The following is a 20671-nucleotide window of genomic DNA, read 5'->3' on the forward strand; positions in this document are numbered from 1 at the left end:
CCGAAAAATTGCTGTGTGGTACACTAAAAAAATGAAGGAAGGCAGTAAAATAAACTGACCTAGATAGTAATTTTTAAAAGATTTCTATCAATTTTTCATTTAACCTTAAATAAAAAATGATAGACCTTCAAATTTTATAGTAAAGCACCACAGTAAAGTGCGGTGCCACATATCATTAATTACAAAATTTATTATAAAATTTACGGTATTGATAAAAATTTTTATGTGTGAGTAACACACACTACAGTATTCTAGCTTATTGCACCTCGATGCGGCACAATAATTTTAATTTTTTAAAATGCTGGTTGATAATAAATCAGAATAATAGACTTAATTAATCAGCAATAACTATTTTAAATAATTGTCAGAGAGCTAAAAAAAATAATTTTTTTTCAAGTGTCCATCAAAGCGTCTGACATTTAAACATTATGCACCCGACTAATTGATAATCATCTTATTCTAATTAAAAGTCTTCTCAAATCTGTAAGTCAAAGGTTCCACTTCCTCGCTATCTCCATCCAAAAACTCCAATTTACCGACTAAACACTCGTAAATATTTGCAAATTGTTGCTCCCATTTGCCATTTCAATCATCGCAACGATCGAAGTCGTTTCTCAGCAAATATTGTCCTTTAATACCGAGAAAATAACTTTTTCGCTTTTTACGCGTGAAGGAAAATTGTAAGAGACGGGAAAAACACCTTCATCCCGGGTTTCGCATGCTTTTGCCCTCTCCCCCGTCCCGTTCTGGGTCATTGGCATTTTTTTCACCGTTCTCTTCATCCCCTCCTCTGTTCCACCCTCTCACAAGTAAAAAGGGGATCGGCGACGCGCTCGACTGCCACCGGCAAAATAAAATCGTGCGGTTTACTCCGAGTCGTTGGGAAAAAAGAAGAGAAGCGACACATTATATTGCTCTCCCGTTTCTCCGGGTGTCCGTTCTTCGACTCAAACGTGCAAAAACAGAATGAGAAATAAAAGTGAATACACCGGGGGGGGGGTGGGGGACTTTTCCTGGGCGAGCCGTAACCGAAGGAAACCGGAAGAAATGCTCGACTCAATTTCATTAAATGCAACGTTCGACTTTTCCGCATGTCATGTATTTGATAACACGAACTGAAAATCTCCAGCGCATTTTCCACCTTTTTACGCTCCAGTTTTTTCACCCTTTTTATTTTCATTGCTTTTCACTATTTTTTTTTTTTTTCTGTATATGGTGACCCCCCTTCGGGGCACATTCACAACGCTAAAACACTGAAAAAATGTCGTCGAGTTGCTGGCAGTTGAATTCTGGTGCGACGTGACGGGTTCGATGTTGTACCAGATGTACACCATCTGGTGGAAGGGCTAACTTCAACTTCATAACGTACAAGAAACTTTTCCGATGGTGCTCGGCACGTTTCAATTTTGAATGTCATGGCTTTATTACATGTAAATGAATAACAGTGCTTTCGGTGTATGTGTGATGAAAAAGTCCTCTCATGGATTTATTTGGGAGTATTAAATTCAGACGATATTGGATTTTGCATTTATTGCGTACAACGGAATTTCCGTGGAATTCGGGGGAAATTGAGAAGTCGATGCTTTAGTATTCAGGGGGGTGTTTCCGGGGTTAAGGTGTGTGGAATTTCGTTGAGAAAATTTTTGAAGGAGTGAATTTTTTGGTAAAATTCAATATCAGTCGTCGCGCGAGAAATATTCTCTTAAATTTAATCATTACGGTACAGTAATTTTTATCACGAGAAGTTAAATACTCCCTCGGTATTATGCCGATAGACTGTTCTTAGCAATTAAAGTCTTCTATTAATATGAAATCAATAATTCCTTGCATTCGCAATTTCGGCAGCGTCAAATTATTCATTTGCTGCTAATTTCAAGGAAAATCGATTCGTTAAAATGGATAAATCTTTCAACTGGAGCGAGGAAATTTCACACTCACTATTAAAAAAGATTCACGTAAATTTTATATGAATAATAATTATAGTTCAGAGATATTCAGGAGAAATTTTGAAATGAAGAATTTTACACTGAGAAAAAAAATTATTTTTGCCAAATATCCATTTACTTCAGAAAAGTATTTATCTTTCAATCCTTCAGTTCTGAAATCCAGTAATTATCTAACAAATCTAATTAGGTTTGAATTGCATCACTTATATTATTCTAGACCATGACCATGTTAATTATAATCTTGAGTCAACTCCTACAATACTCATGAGCATTAAATAATTTATAAAAATTCTTCCATCAAGAAAATCAGAAATTTAGAAGAACTAAATAATTATCAATAGAGTTCATTCAATGTCACGTACAAAATACTCATTCAGTAGAGTAATATAATTATTATAATGAAAAATACATTGAAAAATGAATACTTCTCTGATATAAATGAACATTTGACAAAAATAATTTTTTTCTTCTTGTAATTTAATCAAAACCATTGGCTTTTGCGGTTCGACTATAGAAGTTGGCTAAAAATCCCTCTGGTGATTCCATATTAAAAAAAAAACTATTGATTTTTAAAAATAAAATACACCAACTGTAACTCACCATCGATTCTTCATTCATTCGCCCTACAATTTTTCATCACAGTTACCACAAAAATCCCATATCCCCGTACCTCCCGCATCACTTCTCTTCTCCGAGTAAATAAAACCCGACGAGTTCGTTCGATTTTATTGACAAAAACTGACACATCATTCCTTAGCTTTACGAGTTTTCCATTGGATGTATCATTCCACATGCCTTTCCTCCCCTCCGAGCCTTTCGCATATTCCCTATAAAATTCTGCGTGTCTCCTAACAGTCCCCACTTCGTTGTAAATTCATTCGAATGCAAAAAGAAAAAGGGACTTAACTACGGGGGAAAGCCCCGTAGCGTAAAAATCATTATGACAGTTATAGTTGCGCTCAATATGAATGATTACAATACTAAGACTGACTTTTTTTCTGAACCGTAAATCCTACGAGTTTTAATAAGGGATGAAAGACCAGTAAAAAAATTTTAACTATATTAATGAAGAAGTTTTTATACGGGAAAGGGATGGGGGTGTAAAACATGGTCCTCATCACTGGGTTCTGCTGTTAAGAAAGAGGGGAGGAGGTTATTTAGAAGAAAAATAATGCCCTGAAGGGTCGATCCAACCGGTCAAACATCGGCCCACCATTGCCAGAGACTCCCTGATGTCGGCCCGATGGTCGTCTATGGGGTAGGGTACCCTAATTTTTCTGCGAACACCATTTTAACTGTCTCAAAGATCTTGCCACCCCTGTACTTTTTCACCTCTGTAGAGATCACACCGCGGGAGGTCGTGTAAGTCATATCCTACGGGATAAACTCGACGCGCGTCACATGCAGCCGACTTTGAGCCGCACCTCGTGCTCATAACTCACCATTAGATTATCGCTAGAAACATGTCTTCGGGGTTTAGTTGAATAGTTACGCCACTGCGTAACTTCCGGTCTATCTAGAGTTTCTCTTATTGTTTTTTTAATTTGTTCAGAAAGTTGACATTTGGATCCTCCCACCCCAAAATCGAAGTTGATTTCTAAGTTGCGTTACAGCTCAATCTCAGCTAACTTGTTGTACAATCCCTCCGTCTGGATTTAAGCTGATATGCACCAGCATGTCGCTACGTAAATTTGGATCAACCGGGAAACAGACACTGAGCCCTGAGCGCATTACCCGACTTGCACCTGAATCCCAGCTTTAATTTCTACACAGCAATGACCTAACGGTGGCATCTCCTCGGAACACAATAAAATTAGAAATAAATTATATACCATATGAGTAAATAATACGTGAATCAGTCATACGAGAGTATACCCGGTGGAATTAATTAAAAATGACGTGCCTATGCCATTATCTACCAGTCAAAACAATATTCGGTAAAAATTACCAAACAGTTACGAACTTTTTCAGTGCACATCTAGTGCACACAAATATTACCGAACTGTCATGTAATTTTTTTTCGAGCATTCCGTAATTTTTATCTAAATTGTTTCCGAAAAATTGTAATACTGTCACGGAAATGTTTACTAACTTAATTTTTACTAATTATTTCTCTTCGTGCATCACAGGCTAATTACTAAGAATATTTATATCAAAAATTATTTCGAATTTGTCTCAAGCCAAACTGCAGTTTTACCCAAGTAAATTAAGAAAGGGTTCACTAAATTCGTCGTAGGTACTATCCCAGCTGATAATCCCAAATTATTGATGAATGTTTCACTCAAGAATATTAAATATTAAATATTAAATATTAAATCCATTGCGAGGGAATAAAAAAACATATCATATTCCTCGGCCCTCTGGCGTTTCCTTAATCGCCCTCATTTTCTCATTTAATCCAGTTTCACATTTACGCCTTTCATACATAAATCTCAAACGTGTAATTCACACCCGTGCTGCGGAGCCATTTAGCTCCGAGGGCTGTCTGTAACGCCTTGTAGAAAACTCTCAAAGGAAAATTACAGTATGTCTCACCGGGATATACAGTGAGGCTAACGTCATGAAAATTAAATCCGATAGCGAGATATTTATAGCGGAAGAGAGAGAGAACTAATGATGACGTCCTGCCATTAGTCATTTTCGGAATTCCAAGTGAAATGACGGACGTCCATCATGTAGCATTTTTAAGAAGATGGGGGAGAAGAAATAAACATTGATATGCAAGAAACCTGTCAGTGAAATTTTTCGGAATAGCACTGGATAATGTACGCGGTCCTTTAATTAGAAACGGTCACACCAGAACTGGAGTCTTTGGGACGGGTGAGACGATCCTACGAGGGGCTGATTCAGACACGTTAACACCTTTTATTTCGAAGGATTCCAGTGACGCCACTCATCTGGACGATGACTCATCAAGGATTTATGAGGATGAGTTATTTGAAGCCAGAGGCCTGGGCATTCGACTATAATTGAGATAATGAATATTTTATATCCGTCGCCGAGTATTTTGATCCTCGTAAAGGTCATTCATTCTCGAAAATTTGGTTAATTGGTCTCTTCTCATGATTATCGTGACAGTAAAGTCATATCGTTGGAGCATATAATGATATTGCCCTCATTAAATCATTTTTTTTTTCACTATCAGTCTCATATCCTCACACTGATTAATTAATTATTGGTTAATAAGGGGCTTAATCAATGATTGGGGCGATGACCGCGAGCAAACTGATCTGCAAGAGCCATTAATTCAGGAATGTCTACTGGTTAGGTTGATGGGTGTAGAAATAAATTTATCATTTGTATCGTAAAAGGCAAAATAATGTCAAGTGTCACTCAGTCATCGACTCCCCCCTGGAGAACTATCTACGTAGGTGTATCTCTCATTCCCATCGAGTGTCTACTCGTATGTTGCAATTTCCGCAAATCGAATCACGTTTTCATCCTGTTTCACGAGTGCCTGAGATCGATCTAATCCTCCAGTGCCCCAAGTCCAGACTAGTGTAAGACAGCTACCGTCTATATCCACTGTACAACTGACATAAAAATAAAGACCATGAGAGAAATAAAGAGAGAACGTAGAGTACAAGAAGATGAACGTAACCTAGACAGTTTCTGATTTGGCAGGGACCAAATCAGATTACGCGTTTCGATGCACACAGAAGATTTCCCGTCTCGTTTACTTTTATCGGAATGATTTTGCCCTCCCCCAACGTCAGCAGAACTTTGCACTTTTCACGATATACTTTTCAAGTGTACGTAGATCCAAGCCATTTCATTGACACAGCTGGATAACGTTGAAATTTATGATTTAAGGATGACACAAATTTATGAGTGAAATTTAACGAGATTTTATAAGTCAACTCTCATTTGATATGAGAAAATATTTTTGAAGGTGAATTAAGTCGGTGTAACAATTCGAGGACCAAAAAATTCAGAGACAATTTTTGTTAAGTTGATTATAAATTCAGTAGAAATGTGAGTTTTCATTTTCCTCTAATTGAAAGTCAACTTCCTCCAATATTATTCCAAATTAATTGACAGTTAATTTTATAATCGTTTGTGTCAGAATTCGAGTGAATTCCCTCAGAATAATTCACATTCTTCGTGAACTTTCGAACAATTAGCGACAGTGTAATTAGTAATGACATGGACTCATGATTTTGCAACTGAGATCAAGCAGATGCCCCCAACGAAGAAGAAAATTTCCTTTGAATGATCTGAACATGATGAAGTGAGTTATTGTCTTTAGTAAATCGTCTTCTGGGCTGCAAACAGTAAATCGATAGTGGGGATGGGATTTTTTTTAGGGTTTGGTATCAATCCAGTTACTTGACAATAATTCTACGCTGATGCTGTATCAATAGTGTATTGAGAATGGACGAAGGACATCGTTCAGACACGATTCTCAACAATAGCCCGAGGGGGGTGTCTCCACCTGTTGACTGACCGGATGGATGAGTGAACAAACTTGGGGCGTTTGTCAAAAGCGTGGGCGAAAAGGACGATAACGAGTTCCGGGATACTGTCCTCTTGAAATTAGTGTCAGGTTTAACGGGAAGGATGGGGTGACTGATGTGGAGTTGGATGGGCTAGTGCCCCGGTGATAGATCAAGTTTTTAAGCTTTTCGGAAATCAGGTTGAGAATCGTTTGGATACGGGTAGACAGGTCGTGAAAGTGAGGTGGAATTGTTGTGGGGTTGACAGGGAGATGTGACAAGTTGAGAGAAGGTAATTATCAGTTGATAAGGGTGGACACCTTAGGGAAGAAACTCTAATTTTGGAGGGGACCAGTGAATTGCTGATGAAGTTGATTTATGTTTCTGAAAATTTCGTGATTAGACAATTGGGGAACTCTCGATTAAGTTTTCACGACATCGAAGGAGATCAAGGATTTCTAGGATCTATAATTCATCTGAACAGGAATGACAATTGATGTATTACGAATCATCAAGGTAGTCACGGAGTTGGGGAAATGATAGACATTGGAGGCAATTAGCTGGGTATCAATAATTAAGAACACATTCAGTCGATGTTAATGTTAATGAGGTGGGTCAGGAGCTGAATGAGACTTCCAAATGTATCGATGCTATCTGTAATGATGGCTCAACCTGAATAAATCAGGGATAAATTGGTCTGACCACCGATGTGAAGACGATCATCGTTTTCTGAGCTGGAAGCAACAAAACTAAAAATTGAAGGAATGGGATTGTAATAATGAGCCACAATTCACTCAACTCATAATCTGATTAATAATAAAATTAATAAAGCCCAATTGTTGAATTAGTGTACTAGACAATTCTAGAATTAGAATTCTAGAATTAGATGGATGTTCAGGGTAAAATTGACGGTTGTCATCTGGTGACCAAAGTGTCTGGGCAGAGTCAATTTGAGAGACAAAGGATTTTTTGTACCCATGAGTTGGCAAGGGTTTTCAGGGATGAAATTTTAATGAACTCAGCTTGTAAATATTAAACTGTCTTTTTTGCACTTGGGAGAAACGAAAGTATTTCGTTAAAAAGAAAATAAAAGATTAGAGAGTTGTTGAGGAAACGAATAGTGTTTTAATGGTGGTCCTAACTGATTATTTTATGGTCATAACAGGAGATCAGGTGTGTGATCTAGAAAATAGTTTGGTATAAATTGTATCAGAGAGTCCACGACGATTGATGTACGTTTTATAAACCGATGGAATAAGTTTTATCATGAATTTTTCCTCCTATTCACTCATGAAATTTTGATTACAGGTTCTTCGCCATAAAAACCTGGTACCTGGAGTATCAGATTTTCAAATATGGCCCGCACGCGAACAACGATCTCAGTCAAATAGGCCATTACACCCAGATGGTGTGGGCGCCAACTCATCGTGTTGGATGCGGTTGGGCAAAGTGCAATGGTACTAGGGGTCCACAGGGACGACCATACTTCAGTTACGTTTGCAACTACTGTCCCGCGTAAGTGTGCAAATGTCTCACGTCTACAACCAAATGAAACTTGGTTGTACTAAAGTAGTTGGGGGATTTTCGGTGAGGTAAATTCATGATCTAGTATTCAGTCTGCAACTTCTGGTTTCGCTTTTAACGGTAGAATTATTTATCGAGTTTTATTTATCGTTCAGTCGAGGGGTTTTCCGGAGGGGAGACTGGGGATAAACAGCTTTTGCAATTATGTAGATTTTTTTTTGCATGAAATACGATGGGAAATTGTTTAATTGTCAAACATTAGGGGAATGTCAGTCTAGGGGCTGTCACACATAGATAAAAATTGTTTAAAAATTACGTCTGTGTTCCATGATCTGCCAGTTAAAACAATACTCAGTAAAAATGACGGAACAGTTACGCATTTTTTTACTGAACGTTCCATTTTTTTTTCTGAGAGTTCTGGACTTTTTCCAGAATTTTCACTGGAAAGATACGTAACTATTCCGTAATTTATACCGAATATTGTTTTGGCCGGCAGATTACGGAACAGATACGTAACTTTTCAAGAATTTTTCCTGGCGAAAATTAATACTTTCTTATCCTGTCTCAATATTAGAATTTTTTAAATATTATTTTTCATTCACGATAACGCAAAAAAATTTCATGAATTAAACTCCGAGATTTAAGCAAGATTTTTTGCACAACGAATGTTCGTTATGCTCGTTGAGCTTCTGGATAATTCAAGCTGGTCTTGTGAATTCGTTGAAAAATAAATTCACCTCCCGGTGCGTTATTTCCGCTTTCCCTTATTCACTTGCTATGAATACTCAGGAAGTGAAGAAAAACATCACCAGTCTAGCGGCATCCTACAGAGATAAGTTATGGTAGTCCATTAAAAATATGGATATCTTCAAAGATAAAAGATTTTCTTAGTTTTATGTGACGCGGATGTGTCCGGTTTGGTTCCGTGACTGACGGACATTCGTTAAAGTGATTTAAATTAGTCGTTGTATATTTAGGTCAGTGAATAGGCCACCGCCTTCGCTCGTCTAATAGTTATACTTTACTTGCAAAAAATACTATATTTCACCAACTTCACACTCGTTACCCCCCTCTCCTCTCTCGTTAACATCGCAATATTCCTTTTTGAGACTGATAATAATCATAAAAAAAATTTAAAGTTGGATAAAGTTGAAGTAACACTAAAGGAGCTGCATGCACTGCAAAAATGAAATCGATCAACATCTCGTGGCATAGTAAACTGTCAACGTTGCTGGTGAGATTTTTTTTTTTTTATCAAACGGTAAAAATTGGGAAGTCGAAGGAACGAGATACCGTGACTGGTTGATATCTATAAAAAGCAACGGCCCCACCCGTACGTCTGTCGATCGAATCACCCTCGACATTCTTTGCGATGACATTCGTGGAAGGGTGGAACGAAAAGTAGAATCCAATTTCCGGGTGGTAGCATGGGGTAGAACGCGTACATTTTGCTGTATCTAAGACCAAACATTGTCAGTTAAAGTTGAAATGATTTTTCACTCTTTCTCTGAAGTTTAATTTTAATTTTAATGACCGAAAAATAATTTTTGCGGTTTTTTGTTCCGATAATTGAATGTTAATGCTCCTTTCGCGTGAATTCAATCTTTAATTGACGCTGACATTTTAGTGGCCTTTGAAATGATTGAATTCATTACATAAATTAATCATCCAACTCATTTTTCAGGGGGTTGAAAATTCATGAAGGCTATTGACCTTATTTTCCGATAACTCAATCATTTTCGTTCTCATATAGACCCGATAATAACAATTGGATTAATTACCGTGAAACCAATCCGTCATGGCAACTATAAAATGTATGAAAATTACCCCTAGATATTTTACCTGATCTTTCGCGGTTAATTTTTCAAGATATCACCATCGAAAGAAAAATTGAGTCAATTGACTTTTCACCGCAAAAACCTACTTCTGATCTAATCACCTAAATTCATGAATAGTAGTCAGGTCATAAAACGGCAGTTTTCAAATTTATATCTTGCCTTCGTATATGTTAAACAGTTCATAAAAATTCAAATTGAAAACGAAGAAAAAACCGGTATTTTTAATTCATAAAATGAATGAGATTGCATACTTCGTTGTCGCATAATAAAACAATAGTTCTTCGTCACTGAAATAAATACTCATGACGTTGAATTTTTGAGTCAACTCTCCCTTCCCAAGTTTATATTCCACAACTCCACGCACGCTACTTTGCAGTAAATTGCACGTTGAATAAAAACTTTTTCCCCTCCAATCTCCATCCACCGTAATCACAAATGAAAACGTCCGGAGGTTATCACGAGGTCACAATCTTAGAATAGAAAATGTGCATTAAATTTTTTCCCGTTAGGAGGTAAGTTAATTAATCGAGTGTTGTCGATGTTAAGAGGAAAAACATCACGCATCTGTTAAACATACATTGGTTATCAAATTGGATTAATCGCAGAGGTGATACAATGGCGACCCTTGACAGTGGTCAACCCTTTTGAAGGGTTGTATTTGTCCGAAGCATCTGAGAGATACGATATGTCGCGCATTCACAGATGAATTTCCACTCGTTTTCAATTAGACCACGAACCCATCAATTTTTTACTGAATTTGCGACTGAAAGCTTTTATTATTGATCGTAGGGAGAACTCTACAGTTCTAGACTTCCCTAATTAAATAGCCAATGACAGACGCTTCCGGACGAAAATTCAATGATTATTTTTTGGAAGTAAATGGCATCGAACGAGAAGAAAATACAATCGATAGCGATAGAAAATCTTGATATAAATCTACAGTGCAGATTCCCTCAAATACTCCCTTCGTCCCTACATTATTCAGCTGAAGGACCATTTAACGATATGAAATTGTTTGGAGATAAAGTCGATATCGGGTGGACGTCGGTTTCTCTGACAGGAAATCATCCGACAGAATATTTTTTGAACCCACATCAATGATTCACTGAACTATTTTTACAACTATTTGTATTTACTTTTCTGTTGCTCCTGTCGCATTTACTGGAAAAATCTATGCCATGTCCTATTTTTCTAAACTCAAACAAATGAACTCAAAAAACGAAGGTAGGCATGAAGAGCAATATCCAGTAAAAATTACACAAAAGTTCGGTAATTTATCCGCAACAATTAATAACTTTCACGGAAAAGTCGAAAATGTTTCAGAAAAAATATGACATGTTCAGTGATAAAATGGATAATTGTACTACAATTTTATTGAATAAAACGGGTTTGACTGGTAGATTTGAGAACAGGTGCGTCATTTTTAGAAAAATTTTCTCTCTGTGAATCAAATCTTTGATTTGGCTTTGGTTCCTCCGAAATTACGGATCGTTTCCGTAATTTTAATTAGAATACCCTAATTGAAATATCGAGGGACATTACATGTCTGATCAAGCACTGACATAAATTCCTGATCAGCGCGTGCACCGAGAGAAAAATTCTTCAAAAATTACGTTCCTGTTACGTAATCTACCAGTGAAACCAATATTCAATAAAAATTACGGAAAATTTCAGTGAAAAAATACGTAACTGTTCCGTAATTTTGACTAAATCCTGTTTTGATTGACAGTCACATCATTTTTAACCAATTTTTCTCTCCATATGGTATTTCTCTTGATCTCAGAAGATGGTAAATAATAGACAGGTGTTATAATCGACAGGGGCAATCATCCGGATCGTCTAAGCACACCTTACACAGCCGGCCCATCATGCAGCAGCTGCAAGGACCACTGTAGAGTCGGCAAGCTGTGCAAGAATGCCTGCCCATGGGCTGACTTGTGGGCCAACTGTCGTCAACTCTATGAAACGTGGCCCGGCTGGCTGTGCGAGACCGACACCGAACAAGGTCTCGAACGTCTTCAATTTTGTCGGGCGACATGCAGGTGCCGTGACAAAATAGTGTAATGTTATAAATTATTGTAAAAATTATCAATGTGACAAGCACAAGGTAAAACTGTTTAATTTAGAAACAAAAGATCTTGCGAACTATTCAACATTACGGTGAATGGTGTGTTAGGATGATATGGTTATCTGGGTTATGCTGGCTGGCTCGTGTATGTGTATTTTCGGCCATTTAATTGAGTGTGAGAGAGTGGTAATACTCGCGTTTAACTGGCCAGCCCCGAGGGCAATTTCGAGAAATGAAAGACCCATTAACCGACTGCCATGTTAGAGGTTTTGACCATGGTAAATGACGTCAGGGCATGTGGGGACAACGAGCGTACTTGAATTGATGGTTAATGGGGAGGAGGAGGAGAGATTAAAGTGTGGGTTTTAGAGGAACCGTTGGCCATGATAGTCACAATAATTTCATTGTTTGTTTAAAAATTTTCATTACTGCAGTGGAAAAAAAAAATTCCAGATATGCATTTGCTCGAGGGAACGGTTTATGTTTCTAAATTATATTCGTCTGATTGGGGCATGCCCAGAGGGACCTGATTACGTTCCAATTATGTTCTATGATTATTCTTTCTTTTCAATTGATTATTTTTTAGAAGAAAAAAATTCGATGATTTCTCTCACATTTGTAGATATTGAAGGGCTTCATTTAATGGTTAATTAACACATTCGTGTTTTATCACAATATAATGAGGCTAAAATAAGAATATTATCGGCCAGAATCTGAAATTATTTGGAACATGTTCCATCTGCCGTCACTCATTCCCGAGATAATTGCGTAGTTGAATTAAGAAAAATTCTTTCGAAATTGTCCAACTATTCGCACCATAACTGATATTTAAAAAATCGCATTATCAATTAGATTTAGTTTTACGATGTGCTTTATAAATAAAATTGATATTAAATGCTGTCAGCTGAAAATATTTTGCTTTTTCGGATCCTTTCATTCCGCAAATTACTCCAGTCACTCTATCAACTTTTTAAATCCTGTGTTCGTTGTTTATTATTTTTTTTTGCGATCAAGGGATCGTGGAAAGAGAAGGCGAAAAAATACGATATTATTTCGAGTGGAATTAGGCAAACGGTTGAGTGCGGATAAACAATGTTGAATGTTGATGGCACTCGGGGCGAGTATACGTATTTCCAGGTGTGGTATTTTGATATTCGTAAGCTATAAGTCCTCAGTATTTTATGCATGCTCTTGTATATAAAATAGTCATACACGTCAAGAGGAATTATTAATTGAAAATATAAATAAAACAAACGACGTCGTTTTATTTCTAATGTGTATCTAAAATAAAATGGTGGTGGGAATTGTTGATTATGGCGAAACATTCTGAGATATTTCGATTGATAGAGTTAATTGAATTCGTGTTGAAACTTCACTGATATATAAAGTATAATGTAGTTGATATATTTTGAAAATACAATCAAAGAATTATACTGTTGAATCTATCGATGTGATGAGTGGAAAAATTGGATGAACTTTTTGGATTATTTTGAAATATTCAAGGGATGATAGTATGTGTATTGGAATGTAATATAGCTTTAAATCTATATATTTTAATTGTCAAATATCAATGGATGAGATCAATGGGCCGAGGTGACGATTGATTTTGAGAATAATTTTGAATGATACTTTCAAAATGTCATTTTTTTTTTCATTTGTATTATCAGCTATTCTCAATGACAGCTGACCCTTATTCATGAGAATTAAAGAGATTTCAACAAAAAAAAGGGACTTCTCTCTGGTTGGAAAAAGTGAATGACATTTCACGATGAAATGAAAGCTAATTCTGTCTATAAAGTCGTCGCTGAGATTGCAAAAATCACCAGAATATCCGGATCTCTTCGAGAGTACGTCAAAGATTAAATAATTGAAAATATACCGTCACCTTGGTCTCATATCCTGGCCCAGCCAATTAAATCATGTATAGTAACTATCACAATTGGTCGCTGTGAATCGGTGGTAATGAATATCTGATGTGACTCTATTACTTTAAGTGATTACTTTATATCAATATTATGAGTAAGTAATAAAAATCATTGTAAGTAAAAGAAAAAAAATGTTTTTCATTCGTTGAAAATCGTAAACTCCATTTATAGGAATTAAATTTGATTTAGTCAATGCAATTTAATCAAGAGACTCGATTATTTCTTGAGGTGTAATATCCCTCGTATGATGTAGTCCTAACAAAATACTGTGCAGACGCCTAATAAACGAGGGATCGACCCTTTTTTCCCGCTTGCGCCGGTGTTCAACGCGAAAATCACTAGTTAATGCTTGGCCGCCCTTCATCGTCTCTCTTGCACATTTTTCTCACTCCTTGTGCTCCTTATACCATTCCATGCAACACCCCTCCGAATATCCATTGGCTTGAAAAATCGTCCCATTACTTTGGGTTCTTTGCACGATAAACAAGAAACACGACCAAGCTCTAACTGATATCATTTACACCTCATTTTTCCGGTTCTCCTCGCTTTGTAATTTTCTACCTGACTTGTTTTTATGATACAACCTTAGCAGCAGACGATATTTCTTGCGTAATGAATTTCAGCTCCAGTTTCAAAATAAATTTGCGATATTTTTTACGTTTGAAGGAGTAAAACGAAACTTTGTTTTTCATTTTTCTCCTGCTCTAGGGAAGCCTTCACTTCTTTTCCCTAATCGACCCTAACAATACCAACCAATTGCTAACTAGTGCGGTAAAGATATTCTGAGCTTTTCAACCCTCAGACTCAGAGTTCATTCTTCAAAATTCTGGGTCATTGTTTATAAAAATTTAAACAACTTGGAATTACTTGCATGCATAGTCTCCAATCGATTGCGAAAGGAATCTACATTCGTTCCAAAAATATTTACGAACAAAACTATAACTGACTCACCGATGTCGATACTTTCAAAATGTTGAAGTTCTTTTATTCATCGTTCAGTGTTATTTTCTCCCCATCCGAGTCTCTTGGACGAGCAGCGACAAGTGGAGTGCTACACCGAGGGTAAACAGTGCATTCACCATGTGAACATTGTCCTTTGACCCATTTCCTTCTATTGGAGAAGTGACTTTTCCCTCCTAGTTTGAGGGTTACGATATTCTCCTGCCTGAAACAATTACAAAAAAACAAATTTTGAGATCGGGTAGAGCTAGAGTTTGGAATATGCTTTGGTTGGGGTGACCCAGTGAAATGGGGTGGCAGGGGGCGGTCACGACCTTACGAGCGTTATTATATTGGAGTATAGGAGGTGATGAGGAGGTTGAAATGTTCGGGCGTCTAACAAGCCCGGCAATTTTCAATATTTAGTTGCACCATCGTAGGGGATAGGCGGCATTTTACTTTGCTTTTTCTCCGTTCAAGCACTTGCGAACATTAAAAGTCTTCGGGAAACTGTGTCAGCGCGAACCAGTGAACAGAGTTTATGGGCTGGATACTATGACTACGGCCTTGCATTTTTTACCGCCATGAAACTAATTATAAGGATAAAAGAGAGATTGTTAGGCTCCAAAGGTATTGTCGATAAAGACAATTTAAACTTTTTTTTTGTTGTCACTTTTTTATTGGAAAAAAAAATGGTTTATCGAAGGACAGATGATCTACATCGGTTGCTCATTTGCGAGAAAATTCTCTAGTTCTAAATTGATAATTAAAAATTAAAAATAACTAAAAATAACGATAACGTCACTGAATCAATTTCTGTTGACTTTATTTTTGGAAACCGCATTTTTATTTTATTTCTGGCAATTCTTAATTTTTTTCCTGTAATTTTAATTTAAGATTTTTCTCTAGGTACTCTAGGATTAATAAATAAATAAACTTGGGCGCTCTAGTCAACAGATTTCGCATGCGTAACAACACAGGGGATGATCACGAAAACGTGTGTCAGAGCAAGATCCACGAGATTAAAGGATTCAGGGGGGGCTTTGCCACCCGACCCTAAAGCTGAAGGGACTTGTAAACCAGCGATTTGAACCTCTTTCCACCTATATGCTGTGGATCCAAAGTTCTCGACTGTGTGAACCAACCAAGTGTCTGTGTATGCATTATCCAATACTGAAAACAGCCACGTATGGAAATTGAAATCGTAACCTCTTTCTGCTCACATGCGTCAGGAATTAATGCCAGAAACGGAGTTAATCGCCTTATGGGAACGAAAGTTTGTTTTGCACTCGGTGGGGAATTAGGAGGCTGGAAGGTACGTTCTAGGGAGAGATTTGAAGGGCAGATGAAACTTTTCGATAGGTAATGGGGGACTTTAACTCTGAAAGCGAGTGAAACGTCATTTTACTATTACTTTTTGGTACCCAGAACTGATGGACTTGATGATACTCGTTGAATTGTGTAGTCGATGTATTAATGTCCATCAAGGGAGAAGCAGGAGAAAAATCTCCAGGTTGCGCTGGTCATTTTTGGGGACAATACAGAGGCAGTAAATTTTTCTGGGGAATGATTAAAAAATTATGAGACTGGCTGGGAAATTTTTTCGCGTAGGTAGAGCAAAGTGGGAGTCAAATGGAAAGCTCTGATCTTTAATTAAAACTCTCTTAATTATCTCTCGACACGGAGAGTAAAATTCTTTAAAAATTACGTGACTGTTTGGTAATCTGCCAGTCAAAACAATATTCAGTAGAAATTACGGAAGAGTTACGCACTTTTTCAGTAAACTTTCGTGATATCTCGAGAATTAATTAATTAATCACCTGATAGCTCAAGCTCATTATTGTCATCGGGACATTGATGGGAGCGTCGCAAACAACCAGTTGACACGGGTCACGCGAGTAATCGTTGTCGTCAGCCATCGATAAGACCGAACCCGTCCCCGTGTGAATCGTGAGCTGGACGTTGATTCGATCCCCAGGGGACACGCGACCAGGGCAGACCCTGGGTATGAATTACTGTTTTTTCCCCTCGTGGTTTGCCCTCGCGTATATTACGTGAATTACTTAAATTCAAGCAACAACTGCCAAACCTTAAAACAATGATGCACTGACGATAAGACTTGTCAAGTCCTCCCAGAATTTTTATTCAACTTCATAAAACCACAGAATTGATCTGATCTCATTAATTTGCAAAAAAGGCGAAGAACATCCTAGAGTTCATTCCTTGAACATTCTACTGGACTTATTTTATTAACACACAATATATCCTTAGAACCAGAACCATTTTATTTAAGGGCAGAAACATATTTGTTCGTCAGAGAAATTTCCCCATGAAAAAATGTCCTATTGCTGAATAGATACGCCAAAAATTCAGACATTTATTTTTGAAATAACTACAGTCATCGAGGAATTTTCCACCCTCCTAAAAAGTTGATGCACGTGGAAAAACATTTCACCACTTTGATGCAACACCGGGTCGAATTCACAAAAAAAATACAACTTTACAGTGCATTATTTCGTTTTCTTTTATTTCATCTCATGACGCATAAAGAGGAAAAAATCCAACGGTAGCTGCAGCGCACATTATTCTCACGTCGTGGAGGAAAAACCATAACCCAACATTTTTATGCCCTGATATTTTCTTTTATTCATCAGAAGTGATTCTCACGTTTAGCGAATACATAGAATCTTGAAAATACAGAGGGGAAATCCCGATGAAATTTAATTTCCGCTTTACTCAGACTATAATTGAATTATGGACAATAAACAATGAGGATTTCACAAAAAGTGGATCTAATAAGGCTTTTAGACGAGAAATAATTTTACGATATAGTTTGAGGCGAGAATAAAATATTAACCGAGATATTTCATGAAGATCAGAATTTCCACTTGTTTTTGCGTTAATTCTACGAGATCTTGGAGGGAAAATGGTGGATAGATTAAAATTTTTTACGTGAACACTTTTTTATGGAATTAATACGCGATAAAATCTCCACAAAAAATCTAATTTTAACACCACCCGACTGGCATAAAAGAACCAACAGAATTTTCTTTACCTCATAATTAAGAAAAGGCACTTGCAATGGTTTAGCTGCCAACAACTGGATCAGTGACAGACAGACAGACCTGCATGATGACCTCTAGTAATTGAAACCAAAATATCACTCGTCTTTTTGAACCCTAATCTACTTGAACGACTGAATCAGGCCAACTCTTCACTATTCTCGTCCAACAAAAATTGAGCACCCAAAAACCTTCCAGAATATTTGACAAGACATCTCAAATGTCGGTTAATAACATTGCTTCTATTTCCAAATTATATACCTCCATTTGTAGCTGCGCTAGCTTTCAGCATTCATTTTGCACAGCACCCTCTGTACCCAGCATTGTCCAGACAGCTGCACCAGTAGTGATACATTGCATTGAATGATGAGATGGTCTTCAGCTAATTGCTTGCTTACGGGAATGGCTGTGTCAAATGCCACTAACCAAATTTGCTATCGGCTGCAGTTCATTTCAATAGAAAATCAATCTCAAATTGCTCCGATGTTGGCAAGACATCTGGGTATCAATGTTTCATTTCGCCCTGAACAATCAGGACCTGATCAAACCCATTCAAAATTGAGTTGGCTCCACCGTTTTCACTGAATTCTTTATAAAAGAAAATTCCTCCAATGTGGGATATCAAAGGCAGAATGAAATTGAAATTAATTAATAATTTCATTTAAATCCCCTTTGGATGCTATGGGCAACCGAGCTCGTTTGGAATTTATGGGCAATTGGGCTTTAATAATTTTTAAATTTTTGTTATTAATATGAATGGGGAAATATATGCGTGGATATCTATACCTATGTATATATTTTATTATGGAGTGAAAGGGGGTATAATTGACCAAAGGATGTAATATTCCAACGGTTGTAAACCCTACGACATCTGGTCTAACGTTTACCCGACAAAGGATCACCTAATGAACCATTTCATTTTATTTCTCATCTCATGAAGAAAATTAATTTTCATAAAAATTATAACGGTCATTATTCTGGAATATGGTAATGAGTTCTGTAATTAGATACTTGAGATAATTGCTGGGTCCACTTTTGCATTCGTTTGTAGGTTGTATTCCCCCGCGGTGAATTCGCGTTAGGAGTTTTCTCAGTGGGGTAAAGGGTCACTATATCTTTATCAACTGGATTTTTTGTATTCACGTCTCATAGTCTAGCGAGGGATATAAAAAAATTGTTCACTCCTGGCGCCTGTAAATTCTTATCGGATGCACGGAGAAAAAAAATTATTTTTGCTGAATATCCATTTACTTCGGAGAAATATTTATTTCTTCAATTCATTATTTCTGAAATCGAGTAATTCCCTGACAATTCTCATTAGGTTTAAATTGCGTCAATTATATTCTTCTAGAATATAATCATGATATTCACAACTTTGAGTGAACTCTCGCAATAATTATGAGCATTAAGTAATTAGAATGCAGAATTTCACCGAAATTCTTCCCTCAAGAAAATCAAAAATTCAGAAGTTCTAATTAATCATTAGTAGAGTCCATTCAGAGTCACATATAATATGCTCATCTTCTAGAGTAGCATGATTATCGTAATTAAAACTTAACTTGGTCCTCTTTGGCAGTGATCACATCCGAGAAACACAATTTTGAAAAAAAAAATATCTCTCAAAAATAATTTTTTTTCTCCCTGTGGAAAATTTACACCAAGAAAATGTGCTCAAGAGGATGTGCATGAGTTCAAATGATTCCAGTGCCCAAATCGTCCCGATTTCCGATTCCCCAATGAGATTTATGCGACCTGTTTCCCCTTTGTTGACCTAAAAATGTCACCAGGACCAATGCAACCATTTTCACCCAGCACACGATATATGAAAAACAAAGAGGTGAATAATCAAATTCATAATTTCCTCGTTCTATCTCATTACGACCACTCAAATATCGTTAATCCCAGCATAACCACATGAACCCCTAAAATTTATCAGGATTATGCAGTGCAAATGAAGATAAACGTCCCTCAACGTCTAATAATTCCCTATTATCCGGAGTTAGCCAGTTGCAGTAGTTATTTATACTCCTGTCCGAAATTCTCATGTGATTCACGTGAGTCCGACGCCACTCCACCCCCTCAACTGTCCATCCCTCTCTGCACACCAGAACAGCCAGAGCAGGAGATATTTTTTACGTCGACAGCTGGAGAAGAGATGGAAAGAAGAAACAAGAGAAAAATTTCTTTTATCACAATACGTGCGTACATATTTTTCCTCCATTAATCAGTAATTGATTTTTGAGTAGAGTTAACGATAGTAATGATAATATTTCCAATTGAATGGAAATATCCAATTCAATTAAAAAAATATATCTCATGCTCTCATCCAAGAGCGAAACTACAACGTTTGCACAAAAGCTCAAAAAAATAATTGGAGGGCAATTGAGAGCTACCATCCCACGTTTTGGAGGATTCCGGAGGGTGGATTATGCCATCCCCAATTCGTTAGACCATGAAACAAACGGGTAGAAAGTAAAAATAGCCGTATAACTGCCAGTGGAGCCTGCCTCGGGGACAATTTTGTATGCGTGGAGCTTCAGGAATACATAAATCTTTCATTCTCGCCATTGGCGAATGCACCAAATGAAATACTGGACTGTTCTAAAGCGGCTATGGGACTTGGGGGAATTTTGCGCACCCCCAAGTGCCTGATGCACGACCCATCCTTCATTTTTGAGGATTAAGGAGATCTCGAGGCCATTTTTTAGGAGGGAAATTTGTTTTTAGGGTTTTAACAGAGCTTTTGAATATTATTCTGAATGTAACGTCGAGGGAGAGGGAGAAGTCGTCCGAATGAATTAATGGAACTTTCAAAGCTGTGCAGTGGAGTGACTTTTTTATTCTTTTTCAGAGTGCGAATGATTTTATTATTAATCGAAGATTCAAATTTCCAATTGGCTGAAAACTTCTACTTCAACTCGAGAAGACACTTC

General features: G+C 37.1%; 1 protein-coding gene across 2 annotated transcripts in view; it reads left to right on the forward strand.

Moving 5' to 3' along the window:
- The window catches only part of LOC135160422 (cysteine-rich venom protein-like), a 52718-nt gene extending 38849 nt beyond the window's left edge, over positions 1–13869 (forward strand). For both annotated transcript variants that reach the window (XM_064116958.1, XM_064116957.1), the window contains exons 5-6: positions 7691–7897; positions 11565–13869. In XM_064116958.1, coding sequence (XP_063973028.1) covers positions 7691–7897; positions 11565–11808 — 451 coding nt within the window. In that variant the 3' untranslated portion in view covers positions 11809–13869. The remainder of the gene's footprint in view (positions 1–7690; positions 7898–11564) is intronic.
- Positions 13870–20671: the final 6802 nt, after the last annotated feature.

The sequence above is a fragment of the Diachasmimorpha longicaudata genome, chromosome 3 (assembly GCF_034640455.1).
Source record: "Diachasmimorpha longicaudata isolate KC_UGA_2023 chromosome 3, iyDiaLong2, whole genome shotgun sequence".
Classification (NCBI taxonomy): Eukaryota; Metazoa; Arthropoda; class Insecta; order Hymenoptera; family Braconidae; genus Diachasmimorpha; species Diachasmimorpha longicaudata.